The sequence below is a fragment of the Myiozetetes cayanensis genome, unplaced genomic scaffold (assembly GCF_022539395.1).
Source record: "Myiozetetes cayanensis isolate MyiCay16 unplaced genomic scaffold, myiCay2020 scf20-37, whole genome shotgun sequence".
Taxonomy (NCBI): Eukaryota; Metazoa; Chordata; class Aves; order Passeriformes; family Tyrannidae; genus Myiozetetes; species Myiozetetes cayanensis.
In genome coordinates this window covers 10,592,582-10,610,728 of record NW_026087412.1, presented here as the reverse complement: position 1 = coordinate 10,610,728, position 18,147 = coordinate 10,592,582, and the positions used below count along the sequence as shown (strand labels likewise).

The window sequence follows — 18,147 nt, the reverse complement described above, 5'->3', positions numbered from 1 at the left end:
CAAGGGTTTGTTTATGCCTATTTTGAGGAATCAAAGATTTTCATTAGCTGATGAGACATCATGGAAAATGGGGTCCTACAGAACCACTCTGGAGCACAGCGTGAACATCACTTCTTTAGCTTCTATGGCCAGGCAAATGATCAAACCTTAGAAAGGACTTTAATTGCTCCACTAAAACCCCTATTTTGATTTAAGTTTTGATTAACCAGAACAGTAAAAAAGGCTGGGGATAGCAAAAGTCATAGAAGATGTAAGACATCACTGCCATTTTCTCACCCCCTGGTTTGCTCTCCCTCATCCTCCTCACCTGATCAACCTCCAAGAGCCATGCCAGGAGCTCTCCACTCCTCCAGCTCCTCTCAGGGGTGGCATCATTCTTGGCAGAACACCTCCTCCTCAGGCTGGATGCCTCCTCCACTGTGACCCAAACAGCTTGTGCATTTCTGCAGCCAAGATCATCTCCCCGTGCAGGCCCACAGCGCTTCGTGCCTCCGATGTGTCTCAGAGCATGGGAGAACAGTGCCACAGGTGAAGGGACCATCCTTAACTGAGCTCCCACTGCTCCCTCTGCTGAGGAAGCAACTTTCAAAGCATCCTTCTCACACCAAAGGAACTTTGCTTAAATTAATTGTCTCCATCCTTTTCAGGAATTAAATTAAACTGGGATCACCAAGCACATCCTATCAGCTTTAGCTTCAGGCATCTTCACCTTTTGGTAATTTCTAACGGCAAAGGATGGCTCAAAACATGTGGCTGTTAACACCCTTCAGATCAAATCAACAACTAATGGAAAAACAAAGGGAAACCTTCTTCATGAGTGACACTTCATCTTGTCCCATTTAACAACGAAGACAGACAAGAATGATACCATTGTTCCTTTTCATATCAATTGGCAGAAATTATCTTTATTAGAAAAATGAATTTTTCATATATTTACAATTTTTACATCATGTTATACTTGGCACATGTGTTCTCCTCAAATAGTTTTATATACATTTCGGTACACACAGACATTCAAGTCCCCCATTCCCTTAATGTTTTTCTACATATTTAACAAAAAAAAATGAACACAATACAATTTGTAAGACAACCATAATAATTATATATTTCTCTATCATAAAAAGTTTGAAGCAAACATGTTTTTGTTTTGTTTTGTTTTTAAGATATGTTTCAAAATATTTATACAGTATTAGCACTCAGTCATGCACTGGGTTAAAATATGGTCAGGGTGAACTGCAGTGAGACAGTATGTGTAACACAGGAGAGAAGTGTGTGGATCCCAGTTCCTTCACGCTGCACTGGGTGCTCTTGGGTAGCTCCAGCTACCACCAGGATCTCCAAGGCAGGGGCAGAAGGGTGCAGGGGTAGCCAGGTGTACCTGTATCTGCACAACACCACAATAAAAACTGTTGTGTGCGCAGACACCTGCGTGTTAAGATTCATCTCACTTTGCTAAACCTACCTAATAAAACAGGCAGTAATTGGAATGTCAAAACTAGATTTTAAATATTCTCTTTTTCCCCAAAACCCTTCCTTTTGAAGAATCCATTAGACTGTGAATTTACAATGAAATTCTGGATTCTCTTAAAAATTAATTATTTTATGCTTGATTCCATTTCAACAATATTATTTTATTTCTATTCTAATATCCTGATTGATTTCCCCAGGTGTTAAGAGCTCTTGAAACCTCTCCTATTCTTTGTTAGCAACTGGAAATTTGTGACTTACCCTTTGGTTTGATATATGACACTTTGAGGGTGTTACAGTAAATTGCACTAGTAAATAACAGATGTGATAGGCTTTTCAATTTACTGTGTACAGTCTTAGGTTAGTGCTCCCTGTAACCAGTACAAATTATTACAATTGGAGTTCTTTTCCTCCATCAGAAAAAAAACCACTGTTCCAACTGTACTAATAACTAATTTTCTTTGTACCAAAAGCCTCAGTTAATATTGTGAATTCTTATTTTCTTAGTTGCATTTCATTTTTCATACTTCAACTGCAAAGAACTTTTAATCAAACTCACAACAGCAATACATCACTTGAAACTGTTAATAAATGATTGTAGAATCTTTGTCAAAATGTTGGATTTCTGTCTTGCCCCTCAATCACCCCAAAAACTTTATACATATACATATATATATAAAGCTTATATATAGCTTATATATATATATAGACATGTATATATACAAAGACTAATCAGGACAACACATTAAATTGACATTATTCAAGTAAACAGGTAAAAATGTTTTTTAAAGTGTAATTTGAGATTTAAAAATATTTCTGGTGAGTTTTGTTTAGCAGCACAGAAATATTAGTTTTTCATCTAAGCCCACAAAAATCCCTAAACAGGATGAAAGGAAGCACAAAACACCCTTCAGGTTTAGTGTAAATTGGAATCTGATGAACTAAACGTTATTAACTCACAGGTGAAGTGCTTCTGAGAGCCTGGAATGTATGGATGCAAATTTTGCATAAAAATGGAGTACTTAGTTAAGAATCAGGTAGGAGTTTGCCTAACACATTAATGAATTCTGTTTGTACCTTCTGGTTTCAACAGGGAAGGCACGAGATGCACTGTGCATGTGGGTGTGAGGTGTGAAGACAGAGGGATCAAGCTGTTCTTCATCAGTGCAAAAGGGAGGTTCTGAAGTGAGTAAGACTATTTCAAAATATTATACCTTCTATCAAGAATAAACTGCAAACAGTTCTTCTTGCAACTGCACTAGTTTCCTTCCTAGCTGCACACAATTTTATGTGATGCAATTTCTGCACCTCTGCAAGACGAGGTTTGGTTTGGGACTTTAAAATCTGAGCGTGAACTGCAGTAAGGATCTGCTCTCCCATCACTCACTCACACATCCCTATTTAAGTCAAAAGGTGTTTTGCCTAAGTTTGGAATCCAGACCTAGGCCAGGTAAAAATGAGCTAAACAAAAATGTTCTTCTTGCAGACGAAGAACTTGAAACCAAGTTGTTCTCCAAGACACACTTGGAGAAGCAAAGACAAAATCTGACTCCACAGAACTTACTGTTTAAGGTGGAAAGAATCGAAACTCTCCCTTGCAAAAAATTACTTCCAACACATGATTCCAAGCTATTTTTTTTTCTTTTGTCATAAGTTTTAGTTAGAGAACTACAAATGTAGAAAAGCAGCCCAATAACACAATCATTCCTCGGTGAAAATCTCCACATCACCAGCAATAGCAGGCTCAAAAGCTTGTGCACTCAGAGAAGTGATTCTGCCTTAACCACCACTGCTAAATCCTGTCTCTGTGTGCAAAACTGATTTTGGAAACTGCCCAGTCTGCATGGGAGAATACAGGGGCAGCCACTGGTGCACACACCAGCTGGGCTTTCCTGGGAATCTGGTTCTTGAGGTATCCTTCCTTCTCTATTTTACGGAACGTGGATGATCACATAAGCTGACACTGTGTTTTAAAGTCCAACAGATCCTCTCTGGCCAAGATTTTTCCAAACAGTATGAGAAGACATCTTTTTCCTATGGCTTTGTTATTTATAGTGAGCATCAGTTCCAACTCCTCTGGACAGAAACTCTCCTCTGACATGTTTCCACGTGTCCCAGCACAAAGCAACCCTGATCCCAGTGAGTCCTTTAGCCCCTTCTGTAATAGGTATCAAACAACTACAATAAATGCTGCTAGAGGGTTTGGAGGTTTGGTATGTTTGGGAAGGAGAGAAGACAATTACTTAAAATAAAGCAGTGCTGAAATGTGTCCCACAGCTCTGGGAGATTACTCACACATGACTGGGTTGGGAAGTGTATGCACGCACGCCTGGGTATACTGTATATATATTTAGGTTAACAAGTTTAAACTATTAATAAACAGCTTTTTATGGTATTTGGTAATTAAAATATCAGGCTTGTGTCATTCAAAATAGTGCAACCTACATAGCAATATACAGGAAAATTACACACATTGTTCCTATTACCATTAATATGCTTGTGCATATCAAGGTGACAGGATACCCTTTTCCATAAGATTAACCTTTTGCATATTTAATTGTATTCTTTGGCCCATTTTCCTGTGAAACCTCGTATGAAAGCAAAGGCTTTGGCTTTAAAAGAAAAAGAAAACTCCTATTTTTTCAGTTACTTTCAGAAACTTAAATAGAATTCAAATTAGTCAAAAATTATCTCCTCCAGAAACTGCACACCCTACAGCCTGTTACAGACACACACCCCCGCCCTCGTTTGGCTAACTGTGAACCTCCAATTTCTTTTTATTTTCACTTTTCAAGATCATTTACACTTCAAATGTTGCACAACACATCCTCCAAAATTGTCCTCGACTCCTCTAATCTTGTCCCAACTGGGAACAAGGAAGGTCTCCTTCCCCAGTGGCGTGGAAAGGCAGAGCAACCTCGTGAGGGCCTTCGACTGCACCACTATTATAGTCCGAGTTCAGGGTTTGCAATGTGAAACAGAAGCCAAAATACATTTCCAAAAGGTTTTTGCCATTAAACACCATTATTAAACAGGCTTAAGAAAAATAATTATCAGACAAAAGAATCCTGTAGTAATGATTTAAAACAAATCTCTTCAGAATGGTCATTCTTATGTACTGTAATGCACAAAACAAATTTAAAAATGTATTCTCATAACGCATTTGCTGAGAAAAACATATTTCTTCTAATAGTACTAGAAGTGCAAAACAAGACATTCTCCATTAAAATTTCATGTCACTGTAAATATTATCATTTTCCCACATTAAAGCTTAGTACCATTTCTGAGAAGTGAGGAAACCTTCTTCAATTCCCAAGCAAAGTATCATCTCACTTGGAACTTTACAGTGCACTGAATAAGTATCACAATATTTATTGGTATTTATTTTCACAGTTTTATAACGTGCACAGAAATATAATTTTTGAAATATATTAGTGAAAACAAATACTAATACAAAAGGGAAAGGACAAAACATCTAGGAGTATAACTGCTTATCACCACTACTTTTTAAGAGTTGGAGAGTTGAAACCATCTCTCTTTTAAATATGTAATATATATTTAGTGTGGTTATCTATTAATAAAGGTATTGCATGACAATGTTACAGCATGGTTATATTCTCTACTAATTTAGGCTTGTTTTCATTACAGGTAAAGAATTAAGCAAAAGGAGTAAAAATTGTCATTTAAGCGCAAAACAACAAAAACCTGGTAAATAGTGAGGTAAATACTTATATTATTACTGGTTCTTAAATTATAGATATGACAAAATCATCACAAAATCAGCAGTGGATTCTTACAGCTGTTAGAATGGCAGTTGTTAAAAAAAAAAAATCCAGTTTCAACTACAGCAGATCCATTCTGCAGTATGTAACAAAAAAGCTCATGAACCCACGAGAAGAACTAAGTGCATTTTCACTGCATTGCAGGGCGATGCACACCTGTGTATTCCTGACTTCCAAAGCTGCAGGACTTTGGAAGAGCACATATTTTTGGAGAGCATACTCTGCACACAGGGCGGGAGAAGCAGGGGAGAATAAAAAACAACTAAAAGCTTGAGTGAGGGAAATAAATGAGGAGCTTATTTACAGAGAGTGCAGTAACCCTCCCCAGCAGGGCTGGGAGAAGCAAGGCAGCATTGCTGCTCCCATAGAGCAGGGTGAGAGACACCAGAGAGCACAACCAACCAGCTCCCCACCCCACAGACACGGCTGTGACACTGCAATGAGGGTGGACATGGCATTATTTCCACAATGGAAGCTGAGCATCGACAGGAATTTTACACTTTGTACAGTAGGTGCACATCAGACAGAGACTGATCAGAGCAATGCAAGAGACAGGACGGTCCTGAGGCTGCTCCCATTTAACCACAGCTTCACAGGTGACTCCAGCCTTTCCTCTCTCACACCATATACCTGTCTGTACTGACATCTACATCCACAAATACACAGCTGTGATTAAACTGAGCTCCCTCAGTGACAGCAAACGCTAACATGTTGCTAATACATTGAAATAAGACAGTACAGGTGAGTTTGGGCAGGGAAATGACTCATACTGTAAGTCATACTTTAAAAGGCCTTTATGTTCTTTCAGAAGTTCCTTCAGCACTGCTACGTTTGGAAGGCTCAGCTCTCTACAGGAAGTTAGTTTAGATTAAAAAAACCCAAACAAACAACAACATTGATAAAGCAAGGAACTTAAGTGTGTCACTGGAAAACTGTTTGTACGTTGCAAACCAGATTGCCCTACACAGGAAAGGTATCTGCTCTAAAAGGACTTTTGAGCTAAGATAGGGCTAGAGCTGGGAAGTGTTATTAAGGGAATATATGACACTCCATCTTGAAAGAAGCACGTGATGTGACGATTAACACTTGACACAATTTAGCCAAGCCACAGATAGTTACTTTTTATATTAATGAGGAGGGGATTTTGCCATAAAAGTTCTGTTTTCACTAGGTTTTATATATCAAACATCTTAAATGCAATGTAAAACAACAAAAAGATCCACCCCTTGAATTCTTCCTAAACCTAAGCTTAGATTCGTGACACCATTTCTGCTCTACGTTGATGAACCCAGCAAGGGAGGGAATAGAACCAAAACCTTCCCCATCACTGAAGCACACGTGCTACACTGCAGAAATACAGAAATAGTAAGTTATTCCACAAGGAATAGATTCTGACAGTTTTATCTCAGGCTGGATAGTTATTACATGGTATAAAGCAAACAGTGATCCTGACCAGGGAATACTGCAAACCCCACAAACAACTACTTGCTTGAGCACAGGAACCTATACACACCTCCAAGGTTGAACCTGGTACTCACTTGCAGATTTAACTGGTACATTTTCTTGAGGCTGGGGATAATATAGACTATTGCTTTTCTAAGCCCACCTAACTGAGATGTCTAAGTTAGGAACCTATACTTTCTAAAAAGGTCAACATAGAGAGGTAACATCTTTCTGGACACATCCCACACATATGTGATCCCAAGCCCTCAGTCCTCTGAACTTCCATCCAGAGGGAGTTTGCTTTCTCTCTCTCTCTCTCTCCCCCCACTGGCCACAGACAGAGCTCAGCCTTCCAGCACAGAAACTCAAAGCTACACACACAGTTCTAGCTTTTGCTTCATTTAAAGCTATGTAAAAAAAAGATGTATTTTCACCAGGAAAAATAAGCCACACCTGATTTCCCTTGTGAGCCTTATATCACCTCTTAAGTGTTCCTGAAAGATCATAAAGAGACACGTATTTATGAGATGCTGCCAAAACACAGTGAGCTGGCGGTGATTTCGTTTCTGTTTGTCCACAGCACTCTTTCTCCTAACCAAGCTTCTTAGATAGCAGAATAATGAAGTCTGAGCAAAAGCTGCAAAACCAGTAAATTAAATTTTCCGAAAATGCAAAATCTCTTAATTTTCCTTAATTTTATCTTATATATTAAAATACCTTATTACCATGCGTTTAAATTAGTGGGTGGCTACACTGCTCTAAGAAACACAAGCAGAACACAAAATCCATTTGAAAGAAAAAAGGAAAATTTACTGTGGTGAAAAGGGAAAGACAAAAACATGAAGAAATTCTACAATATCTTTAAAAGAGAAAAAGAGCAAGAGGCAGGTATGTCTATGTAGCTGTTTTTACCTCCATGTACCTACTGCATTCCTCAGCAATTCAATATCCTGCCTCCATAAAAGGTGTCATCCAGGAGCAGTGGACACTACAGGACATGCTACCAAGAATGGCCCATATCATTTACAGCCTGATTCAGTTCCAGCTGGAGTCACAGGAAATCTTGGTGATAGGAATGACCAACAAACTGCTAGAGCTGTAATCAGGAAAATGTAACAAGTCACCAGCACCATCCAGAAAGGTACAGAAAGGATGGCCACTTATGCAGGAAGATTCTTTTCTCCTCTTCAAGTATAGCAGCAGCTAGAGTGAGAGAGAGGGAAATACAGAAAGTCTTGATCTCAGTTTAATTGAAAGTCAGTGCAAATATATCAACAAAGCTCAGGCAAAATTCCGAATTCCACGCGCTCTATGGCTGAGCCTCACAAGCTGTGGCTTGTGGCTCTACTGTTGAAGATTTTCCTTCAACTTCTCAGCTGCTTCTTCTTTACATGTAAACATCTTCAACCAGCTACTGCCTACAGCTCTACACTTTATTCTCTCCTTCCCCCTTCACTGACTCATACTTATGCCAAGATCAAAACAACAAACGCATGCAGACTCCCTCTACTTTCATTATCTGGTGGGGTTTTTTTCCTCCTTTAAGGCAGCATCTTTTATTTCCATGTGAACAACTGCTGTGCAACATTACCAAGTCTTCCCTCTGTCTCTTTGTTTTGGTTTAGGGGAGTTGGTTGTATTGCATATTGCAGCTAATAATAATAAATCTCTACAGTCACCAGAAATCTGTTCAAATCAGAAAAAGCAAACACTGCAATATATTTCATTATAACTAATTTGCTTGTACATCTCACAGAAGGATAAACCCACCTGGGTTGAGGATGTTTACAATTGAATCTCAAGAGTTTATAGAGTTTAAATTAGAAAGTGGAAATGGGAATTTTTCTTTCCCATAACTTCACATACAGTACTTGTGTATATATTGAATTAGGTGTGTCTGGTTGGATAGAGATGATGATACAAAAGACTTGGAGCGACCAACAAATATTTTGAGAGCTTTATGATGATACAAAAGACAAGAGCCACCACTGAATTTCATGATTGGTAAAATGCTCAGCAATTTCCATGGCAGTTTTTGGCACGACACCAGCAAATATCATATCTGCTGAAATACAGCACACTTTAGTAAATATACCAAAATTTGGATCAGATATTAAAATTTGCCTGAAATACTTTTATTACACTGATTACAGCATTACTTATGCCTTCAGTGCATTTGTTTTCCTGCAGACCTAAGACAAACATGTCTATGTCTTTGGGAAAAGGTTTGGGTTCATGATAAGTAGTGTTCATCCCATAGACACCACCCTAGCCCTGCTCAGCTCATACAACTATTCCTAAGAAATATGCATGGCAGGTAAGGAACTTCTGTTTATAAAAATTGCCTCCAGTGAGGAACCAGAAAGCATCCCATGTGAATCAGGGCCAATAATTATGACCAGATGCTGAATAAAGAATACTCAAAACATATTTTCACATGGACAGTGAACAGATACCCATAGATATGCTTTCTGAACACACTTATGATAAAGCTTACTGAGATTTCTGGAAGCTGGAAAGAGACTTGGAAGCCCAAATCTCATTACATTTCATTCCTTAAAAATATCATCCTTCACCAGCACGGTGAACATACAAATACATTTGCAAATACCAATAACTCATTCTGGACTGTTTGGTAGTCAAAGTCAGCTTGAATCTTCTCAATAATAACAATAATTTAAAATTAAAAAAAAGCTGTAAACAATTCAAAAAGCTTTATTTTGACTGTCCCTATACATCATTTATATTATCTCCCATTTGCAACTCTGCTCTGCAGTATGCTGTTCCAAATTAAACACCTTGCATACTGCACCTCTGGCATGCAGATACTTCAATTGCAGCTGACAGGCACAATTCTGCTGAAAGGAGTTTCAGTTTGGAGAAGAGTTTGGGTAATATTCACATTTTCCAATTCACAGTGCTAATGGTTTCCCTGTTCACTGTTCTTCAGTGAAATGGAGGGAAAAATGCTTCAATAATCTAAATTTCCTCTACACAAAAATCCTAAAGCAATTTGCAGAGTAGCAGGAGAATGGGAGAGCACCACCCAGTGCAACACTTTCAGCAGTTAAATATATTAGCAATTATATTTACTTCTTCAGTTTAAATTAAATTTACAGCTGTATATTCTACTCCTGAAAGGCTTCCTCTCTTCTCTTTCACGCTCCCTTATGGTTGAAATCTAGTGGTTTTTTTTTTTCCAGTGTAAGGAGGGGTGTGTAGCAGACATTTTATTTGTGAAAGAACCTGATTGACATTTACTAAATGGAAAAGTCATTTAACAATGCACCCCTGTAATGTGAATATCTTTGTATATCAGTTAGTGATAATAAACATACTGTTACTTAGTTAAGTGTGCATATATTCAGTTTATATAACAGACTTGATTGGAGAGGTTAAAAAAAATGGTCTGATGTTCAACAAATATGCACAATATTCTGGAAGGAAGAAGTCCTTCTGAAGGTGTTAATCCTTTGCTGTGTATGCAAATAAATGGTATTGCACTCCTCACTGATTACACTGAACTTATGGCTGTCGGTGTTTGATACTGTATTAACAGCTTTAATACTATTAATATACAATTAATTAGTTGTCACTAATACACTATGAACAAAGAACTACAGTGGGTTGGGATTTGGTTTGGGAAGTGGAAGAATAAAAGAAATACTATACAGCCCTGAGTAATCACCAGTAAGGGGCAAATGCAAACTTAGGTACACATTAGGCCTCAAGGTTACTAATAAAGTCCACAGCTCCATAGTAAGTGCCATATAGTGATATCTAAAAATATATACTCTGGATTAGGCAGCTGTGAATTTCTGACAAGATTACTGCAAACTTTTCAATGAACTTACTTTGTAATGGTAAGTGCATGTGCAATATAAGAAAAGCATTTGTACATGAACGTTAACCAATATCCATGGGGCTTCCTTTTGGTACACAGCAGTTCACATGTTTGGGGCTACTGCCTTCCCATCTATTGTCTGTCAGTCTAGAATGAACATACTAATTTTGTGCTAAAACACTGTATTTTACTTATTAAGGTCCTGGGATGTGGGTTGGTTGGTTTGTTTTTTTTTTTAAATTATTACTTGGCTTTGAAAATGATTATGAAGCTAACATATATTTTTGAAAGTCTAGCTTTCTGTTCTCTTTTAGAGTCTTACTTTTGAATCTGTGCAAACGCATTCCTAATTCTTGTTGTCTGTGTCATACTACATGCATACCATATTGCTTATCCAGTACTAGAAAATCATTAAACATTTCTAAGGACAAAAGTACATTGAATGATACTTAGCAACATAAATTAGAATAACCGAAATAGTAAAAGAATTAGATACAAAACAGCATAGTTGCCAACATATATTGGGGCTATTTCAGTACAACTTGCCATTTATATATACCGCATATATAAATGGCTAATTTTTATCCTTTTCAACAAGACATATTTTAAAAGGATAGTTAAGAGCATACCAGTTTACCTATTCATGTACAAAAGTACATTGGGAAAGGGAGAGGTTTACGTATCATTTACCAGGGCAGGATACTGTTAAAGGATAAATTCTCCCTCTAAGATGGTGGCAACTATTCTTTCCCTATAGATAAAGTGTTCATGGAAAATTTAAACATCTGATTCAATGCTAGGCCTTTTCTTATACACACGTGTATTGCTACAGGAATTTAAAACCCTTGGAGTTGTGTACAAGCTATTCCTATTTGCAACGTAAGGCAAAACATGCTCTGAAATGTACATGTCATTATGGATCCGACCATCCCTGGAAGAGTATGATGCTGTAGACTGTATGGATGACCTTAAATAATTATCATTTCTTCCTCTTGTTGGCAATGAATGTTTATAAAGGTCAGCTGGACTTCGCCTAAGAGATAAGTGCTGGTCATCACGATACGAGTGCAGAAAGGGATTGTCATCCGAGTGAACAGCATACAGGGACTTGCTCCTCTTACTGTCCTCTAGAGCATGAGTTAAAAGTGAGGCCTTGTTGCTCAACAGTTTGCTTGAGGGAACACTAAACATGCTTGCATATGGACTACTTTGAATAAGTTTCTCTCTTTCTTTCAAGCTTATACTACGAGAAGGTCTTCCAATATCAATTTCCCTGGACTTATCAGCGATATTATCAAAAGAGTGTTGCCTGCTAATCCTCAGTTTATTTTTTTTATGATATTGCAGAGCATTACTTGTTGACCAAGTACGCTCATATATTTCTTCAGGAAGTGATAAGTTCGTTGTGTCCTGCAGCATCTGATCTTCATCAATGTCATAGAGGTTCCCCATCCTCAAGCAGGCATCGCACTTGTAGGGAGATCTGGTCGAATAGTGTCCCGCATAAGTGGGCAAATTGGAAAGACAGCTCCTGCAGTGGGTGGAATTCTGTCTGTATCTATCATCAGCTAGGGAAGCATTTTTCTCTTTTAGAGTGTAGTGCTTTGCATAAAGTTTATACTGGTCATTGTTTGGAAGACTGTCTTCGTTATGCATTGGAGTCCTATTAGCGTGCTCGGCTTTCCTGAAGTTGTCATTGTGATCTTGATAAACATCGGGAAACTCCACAGTTTCTGGAAGGACAATGTTTTCGATGTACTGAGGTGTGTCCAAGCGGAATCCTGGCTCCTTGTCAGCATCAATCGTGTAGATTTTATCCCGTGGAGAGCTCTGCTTGGTTTTTAGATATGTCAGTTCCACTTCACTACAGTCTTTTGGGTATTTTGATGCTCCTGTCCTTTTTTTGAAGTTGTCCTTGGTTTTGTGGTGCTTGTTGTTGTTTTCAGCTTCCATATGGCAAGTAGCTCGGCTTGATGTCTCTGACACATCTGAATGGACAATCTCTTCAGGAAGGTATCTTTGGCTTTTCACTGAAAGCTGCCTGTTTTCCTCTGACCCGTCATCCCTCTGGGAACCTTGGCTCTGACGTACAGACTCTTGACGTAAAGATTCAACAGATTTCCTCCACAGCTGCCTAGGTCTGGAGTTCACTTTTGCTTCTGTTGTTACTGCAACCTCTACTGTGTTTGGATTGGATTCATTCAGCGTGAGAGGATGCTGACCTTGGAAAACATAGTTGTTAAGATTGTCCTTGTGTCGATTGCCAGGAAGTGTCTGCAGTTCGCTTATGTTGTCACCAAAAAAGTTGTCCTTTGTCTGAAAGGATCTGTTATCAGCAAATATCAAGTTACCCTTATCCATGACCATGTCCATAATCAAAGAACCCCTCTGAATAAAATCAGCTGTTCTTTTGGGGGAGTCAATTCTTGAAGGATTGATATTGGTCATGTTTTTCGCTGTTCGCAGCAGTTTTAACATGTTGGTTTGTGAATTGGTCAAACTAAAGTCAGGAGACTTCTTTTTCTCTTCAATGTGTACTCCATGAATGCAGCTGTAAATACCCTGTAATATGAATAATATAAAACAAATTAAATCACTAGGTGTAAATTTTAAAGACTTCCATTCTATTTTTAATTGGCAATAAAGAAAAATTAAACATTGCTTAACTAATTACTGGAAAGATTAAAAGTACATCTCTATCTTTTTATCATTTCCTTACACTGACATGGAAGAGTATTTTCTGCCACATCTGTTGGAATTACAAAGGAGTAAAATTGACAGTATTTCAGAAACCAGTGGCCCCTGATGGTCTCCCCAGATTATTCCAGAAAAGAAGATTAGAAGGGACACCTAAAGGTTCCCCAGTCTCATCACAAATAGAAACTAAACTTCACTAATGGATATTCTCTTATTTTAAAACCAGTGAATAAGTTTTCCCTCTGAACAAGGTTGTCTTTGGGCTATTTTATTGGTGGTTAAGGTGCTCTTCACTTTCACTGAATTGAAAAGGCTTCCAGTCTTATTTTAACTTTTCTGTTTCCTATCTTAGTACATATGAAAAAAACCCCAGCTCTTCCTAAAACCTGATTTTGAGTTCATTTTGAGCAAAAGGCTAAAGACCATCTTCTAACTCCAACCTCTTTGGTCACTCCTGTGAGTTCAATTGACATTTCCAACCTCCTGAACTGGCAATTCTATGTAATTTACCTTTGAAATAAGTACTTCCCCCCTCCACCCCGAATTGCCTAGGAGAATTTAATCTGTTAAAGGCCAAAAATATAAAGTTCAAATGTGCAGGTTAAGGTGTATATGGTTTCTAGACAATCTCCAACAGAGTAGGGGAGAGTATTCTTCATGCAGTTCCAAAATGGTCCAATCTACTAAAGAGGGTAATTTCAGCACATTTCAAAGCAATTAGGCATTTTAGTATCATTTTCAGTTCTTCTCAACTATACAGAAAATCCAGCAAAGTCAATTACCTAATGAAAGTACTATGTGATAAAAATATTATATAAAGACAAACCCCAAATAATTTGTCAAAAATATAAGGACAAGCACACATTTTCTTTTTTTTTTTTTATAAGTATCAGTTTTTTAGATATATAAATCCCCTTTGGATCTGTTAAAGTTATCACTAAAACCTGCCTTAGTGTCTAACCAGACATAAATGATACTTGTGTTTGACCTTTTCTCATATGGTTTATTCAAGTTTGCTATCAAGAAAAGCTTATAACAATATTCCACTGTATTTTATAACTTTAAATCCTCTTGCTTAAAATTGCACAAAGCTGAGAACTAATGTCTCTTATCAAATTAGTATTTATTTTGTTTGGATTTTCATGTGGAAATTAATCCATTTCCTGCATCTGAGCTCCACCATTTCTTCATCAAAATTGCCCCTTGATGTATTTGTTTTCAGCATTGGATTACTGGTTATCCTGGCACATCTGGTATTTCATACCCTAAATAATCCAATGGATAAAGACTTCCCAGAGAGTGCAAGTACATCCTAAGCCTACTGACTACTCCAGAGCATCACACTGATGCTCTAACACATATTTCAAGTGTTCAGGTGGGGAATAAAAGAAAAGATAATGTTTTAGGGACGCAGTGTTTATTCTGTCTGTTGCCTAAAGGGGAAAAATGAAAGTAGTACTGACCCTGCTGATTGAGAACAGCAATCCTGGCCTGTCTGAGCAGACTCCAGTGAAGCAGAATCTAAGCTTCCAGTAAAACAAGTGCTCCCAGACAAAAGTTATCAAACTGAGTGCCATGGCTGCTGCAAGCATGTAAAACACTCCTGCCATGTTGTCGATGTCCAGCTGGCTGCTCATGACTTCATTCTTCTCGTTGTGACAAATGCCAGTCAGCCACAGGGTCTCCAACTCTTCCATTTCCCCTGGGAAGAACAAGGAGTCAAACCAGTTAAAAAATGCAAAAAACCACCGCTTGCAGTATTTGAAAGTCTTTGCAAGTTTAAAAATACAGCACCATTTAATGCTTTATTTGTGGAGCACTGTAGACTTATCTACTCAGGAGCTGCAAATATAGCAGATTTCAATTCACAGCACCCTACTTTCAGATGTCCTCAGATTTCATAAATTACGTGGGAAGCTGGCTGCTCTAGAAAGCAGGATCTCTGGTTTGGATAGAACTTTCTTCTGCTTGCTATAACTAGTAGCACTTGTTCCAGAGAGTGGAACTGAGCTAGGAGTTTAGTAAAGAGCTGGGACAGGCTGTGGTGATCAGTCAGAAAAGCACCCTGACACTTAGCCCAGACATTTTCATGTCCCCACCTCTCCATTGTTCTACACTTGCTCATCTCTGATCCACTCTGCCCCTTCTCTTTGACCACCCCCTTTAATGACACAAGATAAATTTCACATATTCTCACAATCCTTTAAAACGTGCCATGAGGAGTTTGCTGAACAGCCACTAACCAGACACACTACTGGAATTGGCAGTATCCTTCCAAGGCAGTTCTCCTGGATTTCTCTCACTTCATTTTGCTTTCTCCCAGAGACCTGGGTGATGCAGTAACTGCACCCACATGCTCCCAGTCCTCTCACGGTGTCCTGGACACCTCCCTCTGCTCCCTCCTGGCCCTGTGGGTCCCCTGTATTTATTTCACTGATGAGATTTGGCCTCAGATGAAGGACACTATCACTTAGCAGTGGTTGCTACTGCCAACATGGACAAAGGTGTGCAAGAAACTGCCATTGTTCCTGCCAAACTTTTTTTATAGTGCATGATTTATTCATTTTCAAGCATTTAGTGTTGTTCTTAGTGGAGCACTGATGGGCATATAGACCTTTTTGCTCTCTTGGGGATACAGACTGCTGAGAAGTTACAATTTTTAATGTCAAAAACTTCACTGTTTCTAGAAAATACAGCAGGTAATACAAAGAACCAGAAAGTACAGTATTAAGTATCTTGGTGTTTCCCAGTTTAAGATACAGTTTCAATCTGGGGGAAGAATTCCCATGGTACAGATCCCCAATCCTTACCCAGTGATTAGGGAATACATTTTCAGTATTATAATCCATAAATCACTGGAGAAAATATCAGAAAAAAATGGCTAAGAGCTATATTGACATTTCAGCTACCTTCAAGCTAGACTAGAAGATCAATGACCTGCTGTGCAAAAGCATTTTGCAGGATAGAGTGCCAGGGCAACAGGAAAGCTGCAGCCCACAGATAATCTGGATGTGTGAGTTCCAACTGGAAGTGGAACACAAGACTGTGATGGAGAAATTGCTTCTCACAGAATGTGAATGAAAAACTGAAATGGAAAGGACAAGCGCTGAGGCACTTCAGTAAAGGCATTTCACAAATTTCTAAGAGATTATTCAGTCCCTAGTTAATTCTGAGTTTAATTTTGTGCTTGAAGCATGAATTGAACCTCCACATCTGCAAAAGGCAATGTGTCTTCTCCCAAATTACAGTGCTCAATCTTCAAAACACCTAAGAGCATCCCCAAAGAGGAAAGTCAATCCCAGTAAATCTTTTAAAAACTTCTAATCCAGGACAGAGGGACAATAAATTATTCATTGTAACAGTATAGATATTGCAGACATAGATAATTGGGATTCATTATTGCATTTCCATATCTTAGAACATTTGGATTTCTTTTGTTCTGCTAAACCTCAATAGACTGTTCCCCTTGTCTCTCTTTCAAGTCCTCCCCACGGTCTATGAATAAAACTCACACAGGGTACAGAAGAGAAAACAACCCAAGTCCAAAGAGAGAGCAATATTTCTGGTCTGTGCATTAGTAGCTGAAGCTCTGACAACCAGCTCTCATTACTTCCCACAGGAAAATTCACATCTCCCATGATTGTCAGGCATCAATTTGATTTGACTGCTGTGCCCTTTTACTATTCATAACAAAATTCACAAAGGAATTTAAACCTCTTTTTTATTACTGTTTCCTCTGTGTTTCTTTCCCTTTGGCATGTACATCTAAAGTAACTATTGATAATCCACCAACCTTTCCAAAAACATCCCTACAGAAATGAACTAAGCTTGTTTTGAGTGGAGATAAATGACAGTGCCCTGGCAAGCTACAAAGAACAAAGCATCCCAGAGTCTCACAGATCCTGCTATTGCAATATCCCTTCCATTACATCTGACAAGGACAGCAATCACTGTTAATTAATGCCCAAAAGGAATCCACATTTTTACAGATTGCAAAACACTACAAATCACTGGATTGTCATATTCATGTAATGATATTATCTGGGAATGGACAGATTAGGCTGGTAATTCTGGTCTCTCTATATAAAGCAGTTGCCATTTACAGTATATATTTATAAATGTGTACATTACATATTTATATACGTGCGTGGTGTATGCACAGAAACACAGACAAAACAGTTACTAATTTAACTGTAATGACACTTCAGCACAGCTGACCCTATAAAACTGGCAAAGATGCCCAATATTCTTATTGCTTTTCCTGCCCATTACATTTTAAACCAGGTTATTTACAAAAAGTCATAACATTTTTATTACAAAATCCTCAAGCATGAGAATTTTTTTTTATCTGGAGTGTGCACTTGGAGTGTCAATTCATTCCTTTTTAAAATCAGTCTGTTCCAAACTTAGCCTGGAGTTGGAAAGCAGAACATTGAACTTTGAGCATAGTTATAATTTAGTTCAGAGAAAAAACCCACCATATTTAAAAGCATCAAGTCCTCTTGGAAGAATGTTGTCTGTCAAATCCTTTTGGGTGGTCTGACTTGTGAGGTGAATTTGTAGGGTGATGACACCTATGGCAATATAGTGGGCCTGGCAACTGAAAGGCCAGTAATTTGTGATTACCAGGCACTGGAGAGTTCAGTCATCTCCATGTGTGCATAATACTAATTAGCAAGTGAAAGCTCCAAATATTCCATAAGACAGACCTTGGAAATCTCAGTCAGCAGCCTCAGTGTACATAAATGCCAGGCCTCAGTGAACCCAGTGTTAATGGAGTTCAAATCTGCCTCTAATAGGGGGGGTCTCAAGTTACTCATAAATATTAATCAGGCTTATTTTAAGACTTTTTGTTTTCACTTTAGGCATTTACTAAAAGGTATGCAGTGCCAGAGTCATTTCCTACCTTCATTC

General features: G+C 38.3%; 1 protein-coding gene across 3 annotated transcripts in view; it reads right to left on the bottom strand.

The window, feature by feature from the left end:
• Positions 1 to 889: 889 nt before the first annotated feature.
• GRIN2A (glutamate ionotropic receptor NMDA type subunit 2A) overlaps positions 890 to 18,147 on the bottom strand; it is a 167,125-nt gene continuing 149,867 nt past the window's right edge. Inside the window, exons 12-14 of one of the 3 annotated variants that reach the window (XM_050317042.1) lie at positions 14,697 to 14,935; positions 11,444 to 13,098; positions 890 to 7,895 (exon numbers count right to left, since the gene is read on the bottom strand). In XM_050317042.1, the coding sequence (XP_050172999.1) occupies positions 7,880 to 7,895; positions 11,444 to 13,098; positions 14,697 to 14,935 (1,910 nt within the window). In that variant the 3' untranslated portion in view covers positions 890 to 7,879. Of the gene's footprint in view, positions 13,099 to 14,696; positions 14,936 to 18,147 lie in introns of all 3 variants that reach the window. The other 2 variants (XM_050317043.1, XM_050317040.1) reach the window with 2 other exon arrangements.